The sequence below is a fragment of the Peromyscus maniculatus genome, chromosome 5 (genome assembly GCF_049852395.1).
Source record: "Peromyscus maniculatus bairdii isolate BWxNUB_F1_BW_parent chromosome 5, HU_Pman_BW_mat_3.1, whole genome shotgun sequence".
Lineage (NCBI taxonomy): Eukaryota > Metazoa > Chordata > Mammalia > Rodentia > Cricetidae > Peromyscus > Peromyscus maniculatus.
Window position 1 is genome coordinate 95,779,219 of NC_134856.1, and position 20,358 is coordinate 95,799,576.

The window sequence follows — 20,358 nt, forward strand, 5'->3', positions numbered from 1 at the left end:
CAAAGCGGCTTTCAACCTCAGCTCCTAGCTGGCTGGTTAAGTATCTCGTGAAAGACCCATCCCTGCTACATAAAGGTAGGAGCTCCAAAAGGTGGAGCAGAGACTGAGTCCCAGACCTTAGCCGAAGGGCACACAACACTTGGAGAGACAGCAGGAACCCAGAGTAGCAAACTATAGTTTGCGGGGGGCGGGGCTCCGAAAGGGGCGGGCCTTATAGGCGGGGTTTTGGGGAAAGAAAGGCCTTGAAGGGGTAGGGATTGTGGGCGTGGCTTAGTAAAAGACAGCCAGGAGCGTGGATAGAGGTGGGGTCTTGGAAAGAGGTGCGGAGGCCGAGGGAGGGGCTTCGAGGATCAGGCTTTTGGAGGGGGAAGTAGGTGGGGAATTTTATGACCCGCACGAGGCTGGCTTAGTGTCGGGGAGGGCTGCCGTATCGCATTTCCTATAAACATGTCCCTCTTCTCTTGCCGTAGGGCGAAACCGGAAGTTCCTATGAAGAGTGCTTTAAAGTTCCGGGATAAAGCCGGCACCATGTGGGAGCTGTTCTGAAGAGTGTTGGTTGTCGAATCCTGCTGTTACTCCGAGTTCAGGGTGAGGAGGAGCACGGTGCGGCCATGAGCAGCCGCGGCTTGGGACGGGTAGCCAGGGTGGGCCTTGCAGCCGTGGTCCCCGGGTTGGGGAAAGCCTGTGTGGCCGAGGTCGAGTGAATGCTGTTACCGTAGGGATTGAGTTTCGCGGGTTCTGGAGTGCCTGGGCAGCGGGTGTCTGTGTCCTCGAGCGTCCTGAGCGCGGTGTTGCCGGTACACGAGGCCTGTGTACCAAGTTAAGCCGCTGGAAGTTTCGGGGAAAAAAACAAAACTTATGTTTGTTCTTAGCCCGTGTTTTGAGGCATCCGCTCCCTTGCAAGATGACGTCCTTAGCCCAGCAACTCCAGCGACTCGCCCTCCCTCAAACTGATCCCAGCCTCCTGTCTAGACATGAAGTTGCCTCTCTGTTGTTTGACCCCAAGGAAGCGGCCACCATCGACAGGGACACCGCCTTTGCCATCGGTGAGTCCCCTTTCATTTAGCAAAGCTCCTGGAGCAATGGTATCGGGGGCTTTTCCTGTGTTTTCTTGTCTTCTACGCTGTTTGCTTCCCGAGCACTTTCTAACTTTGTCTTGTTAAGGGGGGAAAAAGCAATCTTGCTAGACGCTTGAATGTATTTATAAATAGTGGTATCTTAAATTTCACAAAGCAACTAATATGTTAAAAGGAAGGAAAGTAAGGAGACGGAGACAATGACAGAGGTGTGGGAGGAGTTCCAGAACTGAGTGTGGTTATACTAAGGATTAAAAAGAGGGCTCGGGATGTAGTTCTTGGCATGAAGTACTTTTTCTAGTGAGTGAGATCGGTTTATCCTGTACATAAAACCTAAAAGCAACGTTTGAGAGTGCATTGCACATTCTAACAGAGTTCTTGGACTTAGAGGTAAGGAAAACTGTAGAAGAATATCTGTTGAGTTTGCTTACAAAGAAGTTACAGGTGACTCTTCTTCTAGGATGCACTGGCCTGGAGGAACTTCTTGGAATTGACCCTGCCTTTGAACAGTTTGAAGCACCGCTGTTCAGCCAGCTAGCAAAAACCTTGGAGCGCAGCGTTCAGACCAAAGCAGTGAACAAACAGCTGGATGAAAACATTTCGTTGTTCCTCATTCACCTGTCTCCTTATTTCCTGCTTAAGCCAGCCCAGAAGTGTCTGGAATGGTTGATTCACAGGTAGCTAACCATGGTAATCCTTTACAGACTTAAATAGTTGCGAACACTTGTTAAAGCTGTGTTAGCTGTAGCTGACTTAGATTAATATGATGTCTAGAATGTGAAGTGAGCATATTCTTTTGTTAAACATGCAGATCCTGAGTAAAATGACCTATTTAGTATGTTTAGTTTTTTTTAGGTTTTGTGATGTTTGTTTGTTTTTTGAGACAGGGTCTCACTGTATATCTCTGGCTGACATTAAACTCACAAACATATGCCCTTTCCTCCCCAAAGCTGGGATTAAAGGCATATGTCATCACTCTTGTCTAGTTTTGTTTTGGGGTAAGGTCTCATTATACAGCTTGAGCTGCTTTTTAACTAAATTACTTCCTTTCTTTTTTCAGAATGTGTCTTTCTATGTGGTCCTGGCTGACCTGGAACTCACTATGTAAATCAGGTTGAGGTTGACTTCAAACTCATGAATCTGCCTGCCTTTGCCTCCCAAGTCCTGAGATTAAGGCTTTGAACTCTCGCTCTCTCTCTCTCTCTCTCTCTTTTTTTAAATTTTTTGAGACAGGGTTTCTCTGTGTAGTTTTGGTGCCTGTCCTGGATCTCGCTCTGTAGACCAGGCTGGCCTCGAACTCACAGAGATCCCTGGGATTAAAGGTGTATGCCACCACCGCCTGGCAAGGCTTTGAACTCTTGCTCCTACCTCAGTACTGTGGTTATAGGTGTGTGCTATGAGACCAGACTTAACTTCATTAGTTCTAAGGAGCAATGTACTTTGCCATTGCAGATTCATTCACAAGGACAAAAGTATTAAATTCTTTCTTACCACACTAGAGGTTAAGACTATCCTTTAAAATATCAATCCAAATCAAGTAGTATTAGTGATGTGTAGTAAGCATGTACATAATCAGACCCTGTACTATGTTGATGCTAGGAACCAAATTTTGACATCTGCAAGGGCAGCAAGTCCTCTAAGTGGCTGAGCCTCTGCTCTAGTCCCCCCCCCCCCCATTCATGTAACTTTCATTCAGCAAACGTTAAGTGTGATAAAAATACCTGTAAGTTGTCCTTGGTGACTGTCTTTAAATAAATACCTTAGTAAAAGTTTATACAAGATTTAGAGAGGTAGCTATGCCAGGATTTGTTGAGAAAGTTCCATGCAAGTAGTGTCTTGATTAATATTAAATGAAGCCTGTATAAAATTAATAGGAGGCAAGAGTACTTGTAGGAGCTAAGGAAAGGGCTCAGTGGTGAAGAGTGTTCTGTTATCAAAGAGGGCTTAGGTTGGATTCTCAGCACTCATATTAGGGGCCACTTTGTTGGGGGATATTCGATCACACTGTGAACCCCAAGTTTACATTGCATTAATTAAATAAAATTAACCTTGGGTCAGAAGGCTGCATGAGCAACTAGTTGACAGAAAACAATCATAGAACCTCAGAGGGCATCCAGGAGAGAGAGACACAGGAAATAGTAGGGTGGGGTTTGGAGCGGCACAGCTTTTCTGGTCTGGTGAAGTGGAAGCGCGGCTCTTTCAGAGACCCCAGCAAGGAAGGAAGGTTAGCTAATTGTGACCCAGCCTCTCTGAACTAGCAGGTTTCCACCCCAGCCTCCGAATTCTGAGTCTTATTTATAAATAGAATGATAGAGATCTAGTTAAAGCTACCTTTAGCAACAGCCCGTGCCTTCAAAACAGGATTCCCACAAGCTGCTGCCTGAGTGGCCAGGCCGCTGCTAGTGAAGCAGGCTGGTAACTTCGGAGCTGTAGTTACTGGCTGAAATAGTAGGAGATTAAGGCACAGCCACTGTGCCAGAGGTAAAACAGCAACTTACAGCTACCTATAACTCCAGTTCCAGGGGATCCGGTGCCCTCTGATCTTTGTGGGCAAGTGTATGCATGTGGTGCACAGGCTCATGTGGGCACTACATATAATACATCTTTTTTTTTAAGTACATGTGAACATGTTTTTAAGAACAGAACAGCTTAGACAGATATGAGCAGTCTCACTTAGGATCAGGCAAAGTGCTAGAAGAGAGCTGGATTATATAGGTTGGGAAAGGTTCAGTGAACCTGACAGAAAAAAATGAATGCTTCTTAACATTCTTAGCATACAAGGACTGACAAACAGCTGTTTCAAATTGTGTGTGGTTGTCATTTTTTTTTCTATCTGAAGAAATTAATGTGATTTTATTATCTTTTGGTTTTCACGGGATGTAGTGGCACATGCCTTTAGTCCCAGCACTTGGGAGGCAGAGACAAGCAGATCTCTTGAGTTCAAGGCCATCCTGGTCTACAAAGTGAGTTCTAGAACAACCAGGGCTACACAGAGAAACCTTGTCTAGAAAAAACAATCAAAATTATTATTATTATTATTATTATTATTATTATTATTATTATTATTATTTGAAGTATGGTGGTTAGGAAAGTTGTAGAAGGTGTCTGGAACACACACAAACCCAGCAATTGTTGTCTTGTTAGCCAGTTAGTTTTCTGTGGTTTGATGGTGATGATCACACATTTTCATTGAATTGAAAGTGAATAGGGTATAAATTTTGATACTAAATATTCAAAATGTTATTACCTCAGAATTGATTGAACCATGTTGAATCAAACTTGAATGCAAAATAGAGGGTTTATTATCTAAGTACTATTTATCTTGTTGAGATTGATACTTATTCTAGTTCTTTGTACTTCATTGAGACAGGATCTGGACCTTTTAGAAATATGTGCCTGCCAGGCATGGTGATGCACTCTTGGGAAGCACAGGCAGGTGGATCTCTGTCAGTTTCTTTGTGAGACAAGGCCATCCTGGTCTGGTCTGCATAGCAAGTTTCATGCCAGGCAGGGCTACACAGTGAGACTGTCAAAAGAAAAAAAGAACAAAAGCAAGTACTTGTGAACTTTGTATTTTGTGTTGATTTTAATTGTTTCATATTTTTCCTAGGTTCCACATCCATCTTTACAATCCTGATAGTCTTATTGCTTGTGTTCTGCCATACCATGAGACACGGGTATTTGTGAGGGTGATACAGCTTCTAAAAATTAGTAATCCAAAACACAAATGGTTTTGGCTGTCTCCTGTTAAGGTAAGATTGTTAAATACCATATTCATTCATGTATATAATTATTATAAATCATGATTAAGGTTTTTTGTTTTGTTTTTGCTTTTTTGTTGTTATTTGTTTTGTTTTAAGACAGGGTCTCACTGTAAAGCCCTGGTTGTCTTTAACTCACAGAGATCCACCCCCTTCCTTTGTAGTTACTTGGCTAGTTTTGTTTTGGGGGTAGAGTCTCACTGTATAGCCCAAGCTGGTTTTGAACTTTCTTTTTTTTTTTTTTTTTTTTTGGTTTTTCGAGACAGGGTTTCTCTGCGTAGCTTTGCGCCTTTCCTGGAGCTAACTTGGTAGCCCAGGCTGGCCTCGAACTCACAGAGATCCGCCTGGCTCTGCCTCCCAAGTGCTGGGATTAAAGGCGTGCGCCACCACCACCACCACCACCCGGCTTGAACTTTCTTATTTTGAGAAAAGTTCTCTCTGTGTAGCCCTGCCTGGCCTGAAACTCACCATGTAGATCAGATCAGACTGACCTCAGAGTCACAGATCTGACTGCACCAAGAGCTAATGACAGATGGGGTGAAGCTAGCAATCAGAAGGAACAAGAGGGAAAGAATGGGGAGTTTTGGATTCAATTCAATTTAATTTAATTTGGGAAAAGTAAAGCCCTTAGTGATTCTGGGAATAGTCTACTATTATCTATACCATTTGTTTCCTAGCTTTCTATTGAAACTCTAATTAATGACAACTAGTATTTATTTAGTACCTGACATTAGACTAGACATTTTACATCACACAGAGTCTCATAAATTCTTTATAGAGGTGGGGACAGACTCAGAAAATTGAAGCTACTTGCTAGAGTTCCTATAACTAAAGTGGGCACAGTTGCTATGTGAACCCTATTCTTTGCACTGTACAATGCTACTTTGCATTTGTAATTTTGGTACCAAAGAAAGATGGAGGGTATGGAACTCTTAAAATACTTACACGAATTAAAAGGATAAGGATAACACGGCCGGGCGGTGGTGGCGCACGCCTTTAATCCCAGCACTCGGGAGGCAGAGCCAGGCGGATCTCTGTGAGTTCGAGGCCAGCCTGGGCTACCAGGTGAGTTCCAGGAAAGGCGCAAAGCTACACAGAGAAACCCTGTCTCGAAAAACCAAAAAAAAAAAAAAAAAAAAAAGGATAAGGATAACTTGAAGAGCATCAGGAAATTGTTAAAAATTGAATAAGATATTTGGAACAAAAGGATAGTTACCCTAGAAGAAGGACCTAGTAAGGTCTGCCCACAATAGAGACTAGAAAGAAGTAGGTGTATGTCATAGGCAGGAACTTTACTGCACGTGAGCGTGCTGGTAGGGCTGGGAGAAAAGCTGATGAGGATGGAAATAGACCAACAGACCATGGGCCTGTGCCAGGAGCTAATGACAGGTGGTAGTGAATTTAGCAATCAGAAAAACCTAGAAGAAAGGACTCCCCAGTTTGGAAATCAAAAGAAAATTTCAGAATCTGGATGTAAATTAGTCAGGCTAAGTGGAGTTCAAAGAGTCTAGCCTGTACTAAAGCTGCTGCTGAAAACATGAAGACCATTTCTCCTGGTCTTTCACAGATCTCACCATGATCTAGAAACTCTTTCCAGGTATCAGACCTCACTCTCCCATCAAGGGTTACTTGCAGTCTTCACTGAATTGTTTTGTTAGTGTTCAGTTACAGACCATGTACAGTAGCAGTTAGTGTGAATAGCAATACAGGTTGGCCAGGGTCTGGATCTGTTTCTGCTATTAGGATATTGTGAGGCAGAGACAGAACAATGTCATGTTGACTCAAAAACCAAATCCTACTAGTAGAATGATTAAGGTCTAGAGAATTGAGATTAAATATACACTTAAGTGGCATATTATGAGTGTTTTGTACTGAATTCTTCTCCATTTACTGTTACCCGTTCTTTAGAGTCTCTAGAGTTTCTAAGAATTTATGTGTTAATCTCATCAGCACCAGTTATAAGGAGAGATTGTGTCTGTGTTGATGACTTGCCGCAATATGCAGATGTTACTAGATAGGGACTTGGGGTCATGGTCAGTTGGCAGTTGTTTCTCATAACTTGTTCTCGTTGTCAATAACAGCAATCTGGAGTGCCCTTGGCTAGAGGAACTTTGGTCACCCATTGCTACAAAGACCTTGGATTCATGGATTTTATTTGCAGTCTGGTGACTAAATCTGTGAAGGTGAGCCATGAGTGTGTTGTTGAGTGTGTGGACTCATAAAATGATTGCTTGCTCTGAGAGAGGAAACATATTCAGTGGAACTTGGAAGACTTTTCCTACATTGAATGGTCTGCTCTTTGGGTGCATGAGCAGGTGGAGAATCAGTCTTTTAACCAAAAGACATTTTCTGTAAAAATAAATTAGTCTATTGCTTGTCAAATTCCAGCTACAGTGATTATTAAATAGAAACTATCTAAAAACGTCAGGAACCTTGTCAGGGACGTCATCCTTACTTAGTGTTGAATATTATGATGCTTAAAGAGCCAGAGTGCTTCAAAGGAGCCTGCCTGTGTGTTGTGTTCGCTGTTTCAGGCGTTCGCTGAGTATCCGGGAAGCTCAGCTCAGTTGAGAGTGCTTCTGGCCTTCTACGCTTCCACCATTGTGTCTGCTCTAGTGGCTGCTGAGAACCTATCAGACAACGTTGTTGCCAAACTATTTCCATACATCCAAAAGGTTAGTCAAGTAAATCATTTTGTCCATAAAGGAATTTGCTTGCTTTTGAAAATTTTCTGGGGAAATATGTGTTTTTTTTTTTTTTTTTTTTTTTTGGTTTTTTTCGAGACAGGGTTTTTCTGTGTAGTTTTGCGCCTTTCCTGGAGCTCACTTGGTAGCCCAGGCTGGCCTCGAACTCACAGCGATCCGCCTGGCTCTGCCTCCCGAGTGCTGGGATTAAAGGCGTGCGCCACCACCGCCCGGCTGAAATATGTGTTTTTAAATTGATAGTTTATTTTGCATGGTTGATAAGATTCAAAGAAAGTTAAGGAAGACTTTTCAGTTATTAAATGGGTATCTAATAATAAATGTTGGCTTTCTTTCTGTGTCCTAGGTCTATTTTCTTAGTCATATTTTTGTCTTAGGGGAAAGAGAAGAGAAGAGCCTGCCCTTGGAGCACAGGCTCTCTTCCCTGTCCTCTTAGCCCTGGTGTCTTTCCCACCTGCCACCTCCTAGACCCTTGACAGAGTTCTGCTTGCACTTCTGCAGTACAATACAGTTTTACTCCATGAGTGCTAAGATGGATGTCTTCCTTCCAGAGACATGAGCTTACAGGTCAAGCAGAGCTTGTTGCCTCTTGTTGGGATGTGTAGTGGATGTCTGAGTTAGGAGGCTTTTCTGAAGTTTGTCCTTTGTCATCCTATATATAGATATTTCTCATCTCTGTGTCCACATAGGAAAGGAAGTGAACACCTTGATTCTCCAGTTCTTAAGAGTCATTGGCTGTCAGTGTACATTAGCTTTTATCGGTCTTTTTTAACTTACAACGTATTTATTTATTCATTAGGTATTTTTTTTTTTTTTTTTTTTGGTTTTTCGAGACAGGGTTTCTCTGTGTAGCTTTGCGCCTTTCCTGGAACTCACTTGGTAGCCCAGGCTGGCCTCGAACTCACAGAGATCCGCCTGGCTCTGCCTCCCAAGTGCTGGGATTAAAGGCGTGCGCCACCACCGCCCGGCCTCATTAGGTATTTTTAAAATTACATTTTGCTTATGTGTAAGAGGACAGCTGTGTGAGCCTGTTCTTTCTACCATGTGTGCCCCAAAGATCAGGTTGTCAGGCATGATACCAAGTACCTAAACCCAATGAGCCATCTTGCCGATCTTAGGGGTTTTTTTGTTTTGTTTTGTTTTGAGAGAGAGCCTTTTGCTGTGTGGACCACACTGGTTTTGAACTCATGTTCATCCTGCTTCAGCCTCTTGAGTGCTGTGACAGCTGGCTTAAAATTTGTTTTTTGTCTTATACATGGAAACATAAGAATTGTACATAACCGTGGTGTACCATGTGATGTTTTAGTATGTGTATTTACTATGTTTAACATTTAAATCAGGGCAAACATTAACATTTCTAATTTGTTATACTTAAGTAGCATGTTAAATAGAAGAATATAATTCTATATTTTGTCATTTTCCTTATATTTTAAAAATATTTAGGGGTTGAAATCATCCTTACCAGATTATAGAGCTGCCACATACATGATAATCTGTCAGATTTCTGTGAAAGTAACGATGGAAGATACCTTTGTGAACTCACTGGCGTCCCAGCTCATTAGAACATTGACCAAGGTTCCTTCTCAAGTCAAGGATGGATTAGGTTGCCTGATAATTCTCTTACAGCGACAGAAGCCAGAAGCCCTTGGGAAAAAGTATGTACTGTTTTATAGCCGGAGGCCAGGGAAGTTGTTTTGAAAAATTTTGGTAAGATGCACTGCTTTTTAAATCGCTGCTTGTCTAATTTGTCGATATCACGTATGCTTGCTTCTGTCCAGGCCATTTCCTCACTTGTGTACTGTTCCAGACCTTATAGCGCTGCTTCATGGGATCTCGGAAAGCTACGACGTCAGTCCTCTTCTGCGCTACATGCTTCCCCATCTGGTCGCCTCTGTGGTTCAGCACATTGCAGGTGTGTGGCTTCCATTTGGACCCCAAAGCCTCCTCAGTTCCAGCTATCTTCAGTAGGACAGACACTGGTTGATAGCTGTAAACTATTGAAAAATGTCTCCTGTCCAGTTGTTTCTATGTAACTGGCCAGTTAGGTGAAAATCTTTAGGGTTGGGCAGGTCCACAGAAGGGAGGACTGTCATCCTGAGAAATTTCTCAGGATTCTGTTATTTAAATAGGCTCTGGAGGAGCGAAAGGATTTGGCCACGTAGACCTTTGCTTTCCATCTAGCTACTTAATGATCTCCAGTGTTTCATTTACAGTAAGTATCCAGCTGCCAGAAAGTAAGCCAAGATTTCATACATAAAAATCCAAATTATGAAAGGAAACGATAATTTGCATTATTTCTCTTTGCCTCAATAAACAGAAAAGAAAGTAAATATTTGGTTCTATGGCTTCTTAGAGAACACTAACAAAATCATCTCTAAATTATGTTAAGTCTGATGAATATTAAGATAAGCATCTCGCCGGGCGGTGGTGGCACACACCTTTAATCCCAGCACTCGGGAGGCAGGGGCAGGCAGATCTCTGTGAGTTCGAGGCCAGCCTGGTCTACAGAGCGAGTTCCAGGACAGGCTCCAAAGCTACACAGAGAAACCCTGTCTCGAAACCCCCCCCCCCAAAAAAAAAAGAAAAAGAAAAGAAAGAAAGAAAAGAAAAGCATCTCTAAAATTATGTTGAGTCTGATGTAAAAAAGGTTTGCACAGCCAAATCTTGACTTAAATCTTTCATTTCACTAACGTCTAGAAGGTGGCAGCCTTGGTTTAGTCAGGAGGCACTGACGTGAAAGCTTAGGCTGCTTTCAGAGATCTAGGTTATAGCCAGCTTCACTAACTTTTAGTGTGATCTGGAGAAACAATGTGTTATTTGCACTTCTGTTTTACTCTTGATATCTGTATCGTGATCATGCTTATTGAAAGCTTGGAGGATTTCAGGTGAAGGGCAAATGAGAGGAGTACTTGCACACAAAAATGGTGTGAAAACTGTAAGTTACTCAATAGATAAAATATGCATTTGAATATCGGTAAAAAGAGGCTGGGGAGCTGACTCAGCATTAAGAGTGCATACTGCCCTTGCATAGGACTCAGGTTAAGTACCCAGCACCCGCACTGGACAGTTCATAGCTGTCTGTGATTTCAGTTCCAGGGATCTGATGACTCCCTCTGGCCTCAACAGGCACCTGCATGTATCTGGTACACATAAGCTCAATGCAGGCACACAGTCATAGACATAAATAAACAAATATTTTTTTAGTAGATAATTGGTAAAAAGCTAGAGCTATTAGTATATATGTTTTTAAGTTATTACTAGAAAAGTTTTCTACTATAAGTAAATTTAATCATCAGCATGCCAAAAAGAATACCCCTAACTCAGTTTTCATCTGTTTACATATTAAGGAGAAGAAACTGAAGGGATTGATGGTCAGATCTACAAGAAACACTTAGAAGCGATTCTTACAAAAATACCACTGACGAACAACTTAGATCACCTGCTTGCTAGGTAAGGTTGTTTCTAATATGCTTCTGATTTGCATATTTTTGACTAAGTATTCATTTTGGGATTCATCATTAGCTTTCTGATGTATTTTGCTTGCACTGTCTATATAATTTCACTAATTATGGTTGTTGAATCTAACAACTGACAGCATAAAATACAAAAGTAAAATTTTCTTGATTGTTGTTAATGCTTATAGAAGAAAATGAAAATGTAATAGTCCAGCTAAATTTGAGTTGTGTTTACGGGTGTTTAAATTTTTCTGTTAATAAATGGACGTAGTGCCTGAAATAGCACATCAAAGCTGATACTCAGTAAATGTTGCTTAGAATCTTAATATTGAGAGTAGGTATGCCATGGAAATTATTTCCTCCTATTCTCTGAAAGGCATTTCTGTCTCCCCTTTCATTCCCTATTTGATTGACAATCTGATGTAATGAGTAGAAGGTGTTGTAGGTTTAGGTGTTGTAGTTAGACATAGATTGGAATCTGACTCAATGCCACTTCAGCTCGAATGAATGGTAGTTTCAGAAGCCAGTCCTCCTGGATCTGATTTGACCATTATGCTAGGTGAGAAGAGAACTAACTGCCTGCAGGTATGCTCATTTGTATGCATGGAGGCTTAGTTTACACTCTGGAATCAGAACGGCCTTTACAATTTACAGCCCTCCTCTGCTCTTTCTGACATAGAAAGAGTTACTACACATTTGACTTCTGTTTGTTGCTGTTTCATTTGACCTCAGGCAAATTAGAAGCTGTCCTATGCCCTAGTTTTTTCATCAGCAAAATCATTATTATAATTTCTTTTGATTTGTAAAGCACTTAGTATATAGCAGAGAGCTCATGAATGATAACCCATATCTACTGGTGTTCTGCTTTCTTTTGCAGCCTTCTTTTTGAAGAATATATCTCATACAGCTCCCAGGAGGAAACCCATGCTAACAAAGTAGCTTTGCTTAACGAGCAGTTTCTTCCACTTATCAGACTTTTAGAAAGCAAGTAAGTTGAGTGGGTGTAGGTGTTCATCTTCAATGCTGATCTGTTCTACAAAGAATAACTTGCAAGTTGTGTCTTAAAGCGATGGATCGTAGATACTTTTTCTACTTTTTCTTTTTCAGAAAGGGACAGTATATTTAGAATGAGATATATGAAAGACAAAAGGAAGTAGGGGTTGTGGTGGGTCTGTGGACAGTATAATTTTTTTACACTAGAGACTTTTGTTGTTGTCTTCATAGTGACAGATGTAATGAAGCCTTTATGTATAGTATGTGTTCTGTACATGTAGGGGAATGTGGTTATAGCTTTATCAAGAATATTGAATGAACTGTAATTCCTTCCTAGATACCCCAGAACATTAGATGTTGTGTTAGAGGAACACCTGAAAGAAATTACAGGCCTTAAAAAGCAGGAGCTTTTCCATCAATTTATTTCTCTCTCTACGAGTGGAGGAAAGTATCAGGTAGGTTGTCCTTCCCCAGCACAGTTACAACAGGAATTGGTGGTGTGGCTATTTGAAGAGCAGAGGCGGTCATTTCCTACTTTCTTCCATCTTTGAAAAATGTCAGAGAGCTGAGGATTTATACAGTGTGTATAGTTACTAGAAACAGCTCTGGGGCAGGAATCATAACTGAAGAAAAATGTAACATTCAGAAAACATTGAGAATTTCATATGGCGGTTGTCACTAATGGGTGGCTTCACAGGCTTCCAGCATGCCTTGTTACTCTAGGTGTGCATCTACCAGAGCAGGAGTGCAGTCACGTGATCATGACCATGATAAATCTTAAGACATTTTTTGGGGATTCAAGTCTAAATACTAAGAAATTGGATAAGTTCTTATAATTAACCTTGAAAATGAATATTATAAAAATAAATGCACTTTTTCTCCTGAAATTGGGGTATATTTCCTCTTTTTTTGGTTTTTCTAGACAGGGTTTCTCCATGTAACAGTCCTCGTTATCCTGGAACTTGCTTTGTAGCCCAGGTTGGCTTCAAACTCACAGAGATCCGCCTGCTTCTGCCTCCCGAATGCTGAGATTAAAGGCATGTGCCATCAGTAGTGCATTTCAGATCAGGTAGATAGGTAGACATCCTTTGTAGTTTGATTTTATGCGTCACCTAAGCTGTCACCAGTTTGAGCATCTTTTTGTTATTTTCTGGGTTGTATTCTGTCTTCAGTGAGGTGCCAACTTAGTGCTGTCACTTGGAATTATATATCATAAAAAGTGCTGAGTTACGTTATAATGCTGTTTCACTAAACTGAACCCACACATTCATCCACACAAGTACACAGCGCACACCATGTATAACATTTATGTTTTCATGTGGTGTAACTCAAACCATATTCTAGAGATGAATTTACTTTTCTGTTTCTATATTTATATGGTTATTGCACGGTATATTGGGCAGTGTAAGGTATTTCCTGTTTTTGTTTTTTGTTTATATGTTACTCAAATTAAGTGAAATAATTTCGTTATTATGTTGGACTTACAGTTTTTAGAGGATTCTGACACATCTTTGATGCTCAGTTTGAACCATCCACTGGCTCCTGTGAGACTGCTGGCCGTTAACCACCTGAAGACTATCATGAAAACATCAAAGGTTTGTGTCAGATAGCTTTTACTTTTGATCTTTTCCCCCTTACAACGACCAGTCTAATTCTAGAGTAGGAGATTGGAGTTTCCATCAAGAATTCATATTGTATAATTACAGATAACTCAAATTTTATTACTTTTTAGTTCTTTCAAAATATCTGACTTGTTGAGTTTTTGAGGTTTTTTTTGTTCATTTATGTTTTTTTATATTGCTGTATTTTAAGGATTATAGTTAAATTTTAAAATTACGTTTACTTATTTATTTATATATGTATTTATTTATTTTGTGCATGAGCATGTATACACAAGTGTCTGCACAGAGGTGAGAGAAACATTTGTGGGTTGGAGGACCACCATGTGGGTATGGGAGATTGGACTCAAGTTGTCAAGTGTGGTGTCAGGGACCTTCCCACACAGCCATCTCACTGGCCTGTCATCTCCCTCTGGGCTCTCTGATTTAGCAAGGACAACTCCTTAATTAAAAGATGGCATTTAGATTGTATATATGATGTTCAGCGAGACTGGAAGAGGATTGTAGCAAACAGTTACCAATCTCAGAAGGCCTCTTGGAGATGACCTGGTTCTCATTTGTTGTACTCTCAGAGCTGAGCCTGGCCTCCACACTGGTGTTCTGAGGTGTCTTTTCCAGTGGAAAGCTTGTGAGCTTTGTTGCAATAGTTAATTTGCTTTTCTTTTGCTCAGGAGGGCATTGATGAGATTTTCATTAAGGAAGCTATTCTAACCCGATTAGGTGATGATAACATAGATGTCATTTTGTCGGCTCTGAGTGCTTTTGAGGTGAGTAAATGTGTTCTGTGGATGTGCAAATTTTGTTTGTAAATACTTTGTTTTTCTCACATGGTGCTTGACTCTAGGCTGGAATATGTTTAGAAATCAGTTCATTGAGTGTAGTCTGGTGATAAGTCTCAAAGGAGTAGCTAGACTGCACAGTTTGCTGGATAAGGAAGTACTGCAGAAAGGAGAAGGCTTTGTGGCAACAGCCAGTGTCCCAAGACCATGAATGCCACTTTTGAGAAAATGTTCTCGTGAGTGAAAAGGAAACCTCTACAAGAGAAAAGTTCTCACAAAAGAGATACTGGGATTCTTTGGAGAAAATCTTTACAATTAATCATCTTTTCGGTTTTATTTTAGAAACACTTTACATATTGGACAAGTAAATATTTACTCATGTTTTCTTTCTCCGTCTAGATTTGCCAGCAACACTTCAGTGGAGAGGAGACCGTTTCACATCTTCTGAATCTCTTCCAGAGAGCAGAACTGTCAAAGAATAAGGGGTGGTATGTGTTTGCTCTCCTCAGTCCATGCTCTGTGCAGAGTGGAGCTCTCAAGTTCACACTGCTTCTCTTCCTTTTCACTAGGACTTTAGTAACTTAGTGATGGACTTTTTGCTCAGGATCGTAGATAGAGCTTTAAAGAAGTTTCTTAGTGTGTGTGTGTGTGTGTGTGTGTGTGTGTGTGTGTGTGTGTGTGTGTGATGCTTTTATAGTTTGAGAATTTCATGCATGGGTGCAATGTATTTTGATCATATTCACCCTACTCCTTCTAGACCTACCCTTTACCTCACATACTCCCAGTGTTGTGGCTTTACCTCTTCCTTTATAACCCTCCAAGTCCAGTTTGTGATGCCCATACATGCATGAGTGTGGGGCCATCCGGTAAGCATGGTTGATCTAGCAGGGGCCGCACCCTTGATGAAAACTGGCTTTCCTTTTCCCAGAAAGGATATGCTTTTCATTTCATTGATTTGATGTGATGTGTACAGGTGTTTTGCCTCCATGTATTTCTGTACACCTCATAAATGCCTTGTGCCTGTGGGGGCCAGAAGAGGGTGTCAGAGTCCCCAGAAGTGTTACCACTGGTTGTTAAATTGCTGTGTGGGAACACAAACCAACTCCTCTGGAAGAGCATCCAGTGTTCTTAACTTTTGAGCCATCTCTCCAGCTCAGGATATACATTTTTTTTAAAATGCATGAGTGAATCTGAATCTCCACTGTCTAGTGGAGCTGAGATAGCTGATGTAATATATTTTGTTACAGTTAGAGACTTTTGTTTTTTGTTTTTTTTAAGATAACTGACAGGACAAAATTATTGGCTAGGTGACTCCTTTATTGGCATGGATTTGAGGTTGTGTCCTAGTGCTCTCTGAGCAGTATTTTTGGTTAAGAGACCAGGCAAGCTATTGCCAATTGAGCCAGGACAGTGTAATAATGAGTTGTGTTGACTTGAAGTCTCTAACGTGTCTCTGAACCAAATGGGCTTTCATGTCTTCCAGGTACAAGGTGCTTGAGCTAGCAGCAAACATCCTAATTAAAGAGGAGATCCTGAGTAAAAATGATCAGTTGTCAAATCAGGTGGCTGTCCAGTTGTTGCCTTTTATGGTCATTACTAATGATGATATAGAGTCTCCTGATGTGAAAATTGCTATACATTTGTCAAAATCAGGAATTTGCTCTCTGCATCCTCTGTTCAGAGGCTGGAAAGAAGGTAAGAAAGCCAGTTGTTAGATGAAACAAGCATCTATTTTATTAGGAAGATAAATGAGTTAAAATTGTCTGTCTTTGCTGTTTGCGGTTGTATTTGTTATATGTCAACATCATAGTTTTTATTTTTACTAAGTGGCTCATAGACAAATTCAGACTTGGAGTAAAAAGAAAAGTAAAAAGCAAACTTTTGAAGAGAACGAGTAAAAATTTTATCTACATTTGTTACTTTACCTAATTCTTTATATGAATGCCACTGATATAGGGCTGTCTGTATTCAAAATTTTTTACAGCTCTTGAAAATGTTATTAGAAGCAGAAAGTCAAGAGAAATAATTGGTATAGGAAATCAGAAGATGGTCCAGTTGCTGGCTGGCAATTTAAGCTCAGGAGACCGCTCTTCAATGCTGAAGCTGGTAGGTGTGCTGTCCATCTGCCTGTTCCTCTCATGTTCCTCAGGCACCCAGCTCTGCCCTACCAGACATTTTTTCTGTCTCTTTGTTGTTGTTCCATTCTTAAACAACTGTTTTACTTTGAACAAACACAAAGGTAGTTTTGGGTATTCCTTTGGGGGCCATGGCTGAGTTACAGCTCAAGCTGATCTGGAACTCACTTTGTAGCCCAGGCTGACCTTGAACTCCTGATCTTCCTGCCTCTGCTTCCCAAGAACTAGGATTATAAGCTTGTACAACCACTAACTTAGCATACTCTACCAATTGTTTAAGTCCTTAACTATTTATATCATTTTTGGACTAGTGAAAATACGTTGTTCTTTTTATTTATTTATTTATGTATTTTTGTATTTTTTGAGACACGATTTCTCTGTGTAGCTTTGGAACCTTTCCTGGAACTCACTCTGTAGCCCAGGCTGGCCTTGAACTCACAGAGATCCACCTGCCTCTGCCTCCCAAGTGCTGGGATTAAAGGCATGCACCACCACTGCCCAGCCCATACTTTGTTCTTTTTAATCTTCATTTTTCCTAATTTATATTTAAATTATTAGTCTTTTCATTGTTAACATAGCAAAATGAAACTAAAAGAAAATACTTTTGTAAACCTTTTAATGGTGTTAGGTGTCTGATTTATTGATTTTTTTTTTTTGTTGCTATTTGTATTTTTAGGTATGTGGTTTATATGCGTTGTCAAGTGTATTTATGTACATTATAATTTTAAGTGTACATTTACCTTTAATCAGTGTTTACTGTTTTTGAAAGGCTTTTTGTTTGTCATCTCATGTTATACACAATACATAGATAGGCCTGAGATAGATAGAAAACTTCGTCCTGGAAGATCATGACTAACCAGTAATGGAGTATGCTTATTTCCCAAGGTGGAGGATTTAATAAGTGCCGGGGAAAAGGAGTCCTACAACCTGAAGCAGAAAGTGACGTTCCACGTGATTGTGTCTGTGCTTATCTCTTGCTGTTCATCCTTCAGAGAAACCTGCTTTCCGTTTGCTATACGCGTGTTCAGTTTGCTGCGGAAAAAAGTGAGGAAGCTCAAAAGCATCATTGCTGCTGTGGTAAGGAGCGCAGTGTCTGCAGAAAGTTGACTACTGAGTAAAGTACAGCGTGGCCTGTGGATCCCAGCAAAGCTGAAGTCCAGAAGCTGAGCTGCTGTGTCTGGATCTAGCTGGGGGAGTGGGGAGCAGTGGGAGTACTAGCTGGGGGAGGAGGGAGCAGTAGGAGCACTAGCTGGGGGAGGAGGGTGCAGTGGGAGCACTAGCTGAGGAGGAAGGTGCAGTGGGAGCACTAGCTGGGGGAGGAGGGTGCAGTGGGAGCACTAGCTGGGGGAGGAGGGTGCAGTGGGAGCACTAGCTGGGGGAGGAGGGTGCAGTGGGAGAACTAGCTGGGGGAGTAGGGAGCAGTGGGAGTACTAGCTGGGGGAGGAGGGTGCAGTAGGAGCACTAGCTGGGGGAGGAGGGAGCAGTGGGAGCACTAGCTGGGGGAGTAGGGAGCAGTGGGAGTACTAGCTGGGGGAGGAGGGTGCAGTAGGAGCACTAGCTGGGGGAGTAGGGAGCAGTGGGAGCACTAGCTGGGGGAGTGGGGAGCAGTGGGAGCACTAGCTGGGGGAGGGGGAAGCAGTGGAGCACTAGCTGGGGGAGGGGGAAGCAGTGGGAGCACTAGCTGGGGGAGGAGGGTGCAGTAGGAGCACTAGCTGGGGGAGGAGGGAGCAGTGGGAGAACTAGCTGGGGGAGGAGGGTGCAGTGGGAGCACTAGCTGGGGGAGGAGGGTGCAGTGGGAGCAGTGGTTTTCAGACAAGGGACTCCCATGCTTTTGTAGGAAATTTATACAGATGATAGGATTTCAAAGGCGGAAGGTTTTATGCCATAACTGAGCCTCCTCACTGTTTTTATCAGGTCACTATCCAAGTTTCACTCATAACTACTCTGTTAATGACAAATTCATCAACTCACCAGAGTTGGTGCTTGAATAAAACTTGTTGCAGTGTTTATTGAAAGAATATCCTGTATATTTAAAATGGTTGAGTGTTCTGGTAGGTCTGGCTGTCTCTGGCCTGCTGTTGTCTCTGACAGTGTTACTAAAGGTCATGTTTCTGTTTGTACAGAGTGCCCATTTTGAGGTAACAAGATAGTTTAGTATCTGCTGTTTGCAGCAATATTTTTCTTTTATTTATCTTCAGTACTTCAAAGGGCTGCCCATTACAGGATTTGCTAAGTGATTTATACTTTCTTCATATTTACGTATACTCTTGGGGTTTTTATAAATTCTAATTGTAGTCATTGTTAGCTAAAATTATGTAAATTTAGCATGCTTCTTCATACTGTAGAAAGTGGCCCAGGTGATCCTCTCAATGTCTGTCTTGTGAGGTGCAGTAACTGGAGCTGTAGTGGTCCTCAGTGTTAGCAGTGTAGAACAGTTGTGGTTCCTTCAGTGTCACACTGAATGGGTCGTTTCGCATTGCTCTGTTAGTGCTCTTTCTGAGGACTGAGCATCTTTTCAGCTGGAGCAGCATATCCGTCCATTTACGATCGCAATCTTTATGCAGTTGTTGATCCAGTCCCTACTAGGATATGCACATCTGCTGCAGTCTATGCACAGAGCTCATGTCTGGAACTACCTTCAGGATGTGCTGGTTTCTGTTTCCATGAATGTTTCAGGAAATCCCCTCCGAGTGGCACCTGGAACTGATGCTGAACAGAGGATTGCCAGAGGAATTGTGGGAGCATTATGTACAGCAGCTCCACAAGGCCCAGAGGGTTGCTGTGGAGGACTCCATTTTACTTGTATTTTCCCTGAAGTGTTTTATTTTTGCACTGAAGGCTCCAAAATCTTTTCCTTCGGGTAAGGCATGGTCATGACTCTTGAAATGTGATACAACACTGACTTTTTAACTCCGTAGTTCACCTTCACTTGAATGAAAAGCTCCCCCAGCATGCTCATGTAGGTCTACCCATTGCTTGTCTTTGTCCCCATTCCCTGCAGGTGCTACGTGGTGGAATCCTGAGCAGCTAGATGATGACAGCAGACACTACCTGCACTTGCTCATTGGTGTCTTTGAAATGCTGCTCGAGGTTTCTGATGCCATGCATTTCAGGGTTCTTATGAAGCTGATAATGAAGGTATTGGCTTGCTCCTCACAGGCATTTCTGCTGTAGGTAGTGTAGGTTATTTTATTGCCACAGTTCTAATACTAATGGGAGGATATTTTGCAGCAAAGAAGAGTGTGTGCTGACAAACATGCCCTCCAAAGCAGTGTAGTAATCACAGCCGGGCAGCACACTGAGTGGAGAGTAACACTGCAGCATTCCTATCGATGGGCTAGTGTGTTTAAGAATCAGAGCAAGCCCAGTTTTTCATTTTAAATGTCATTTGTGGATGAGAAAACTGGCCGAGTGTTCAAAGATGATATTCAGGGAACTTACCCTGGGCTTTGTTACCTCCATGCTGCAAGCAGTGTGTGTGTTCTTGTCCTTGTCTGACTCACTCCCCAAGGCATTCAGCATTGCCAGCGTTGCTCACTCCTGCAGAGTGCTCTCTTAGTGAAGTTTCCCAGATCCCGCTCTTGTCGTGGTTTTTAGTTAGTGTCCCTGTCTTTTTTTGTTCAGTGTTTTCAAGTGCAAGGTTATAGTGAGGCTTCTTAAATGTCATTCTTCAGTGACATCCTTCTAACTGGTTAAAATTCCAGATATTGAAGAAGTGATTCAACAAGGCACATGTCATTAAATCACTCATGTCTTATTCTTGTACATTAATGAAAAGAGCGGGGGCAGTTTATCTGAGTAAGAACTAGACTTCACTTTGTCTTGCTTTCTTTTGGTT

At 41.7% G+C, this 20,358-nt stretch overlaps 1 protein-coding gene across 2 annotated transcripts in view; it reads left to right on the plus strand.

Moving 5' to 3' along the window:
• The first annotated feature begins 219 nt into the window (after window positions 1-219).
• Heatr1 (HEAT repeat containing 1) overlaps window positions 220-20,358 on the plus strand; it is a 47,520-nt gene continuing 27,381 nt past the window's right edge. The window contains exons 1-20 of one of the 2 annotated variants that reach the window (XM_015998728.3): window positions 220-302; window positions 471-588; window positions 873-1,046; window positions 1,537-1,753; window positions 4,687-4,828; window positions 6,919-7,020; window positions 7,372-7,512; window positions 8,983-9,194; window positions 9,318-9,451; window positions 10,887-10,989; window positions 11,872-11,982; window positions 12,325-12,442; window positions 13,475-13,582; window positions 14,278-14,373; window positions 14,785-14,873; window positions 15,869-16,080; window positions 16,370-16,491; window positions 17,406-17,597; window positions 19,197-19,380; window positions 19,522-19,658. In XM_015998728.3, coding sequence (XP_015854214.1) covers window positions 905-1,046; window positions 1,537-1,753; window positions 4,687-4,828; window positions 6,919-7,020; window positions 7,372-7,512; window positions 8,983-9,194; window positions 9,318-9,451; window positions 10,887-10,989; window positions 11,872-11,982; window positions 12,325-12,442; window positions 13,475-13,582; window positions 14,278-14,373; window positions 14,785-14,873; window positions 15,869-16,080; window positions 16,370-16,491; window positions 17,406-17,597; window positions 19,197-19,380; window positions 19,522-19,658 — 2,562 coding nt within the window. In that variant the 5' untranslated portion in view covers window positions 220-302; window positions 471-588; window positions 873-904. The other variant, XM_076572927.1, reaches the window with a different exon arrangement.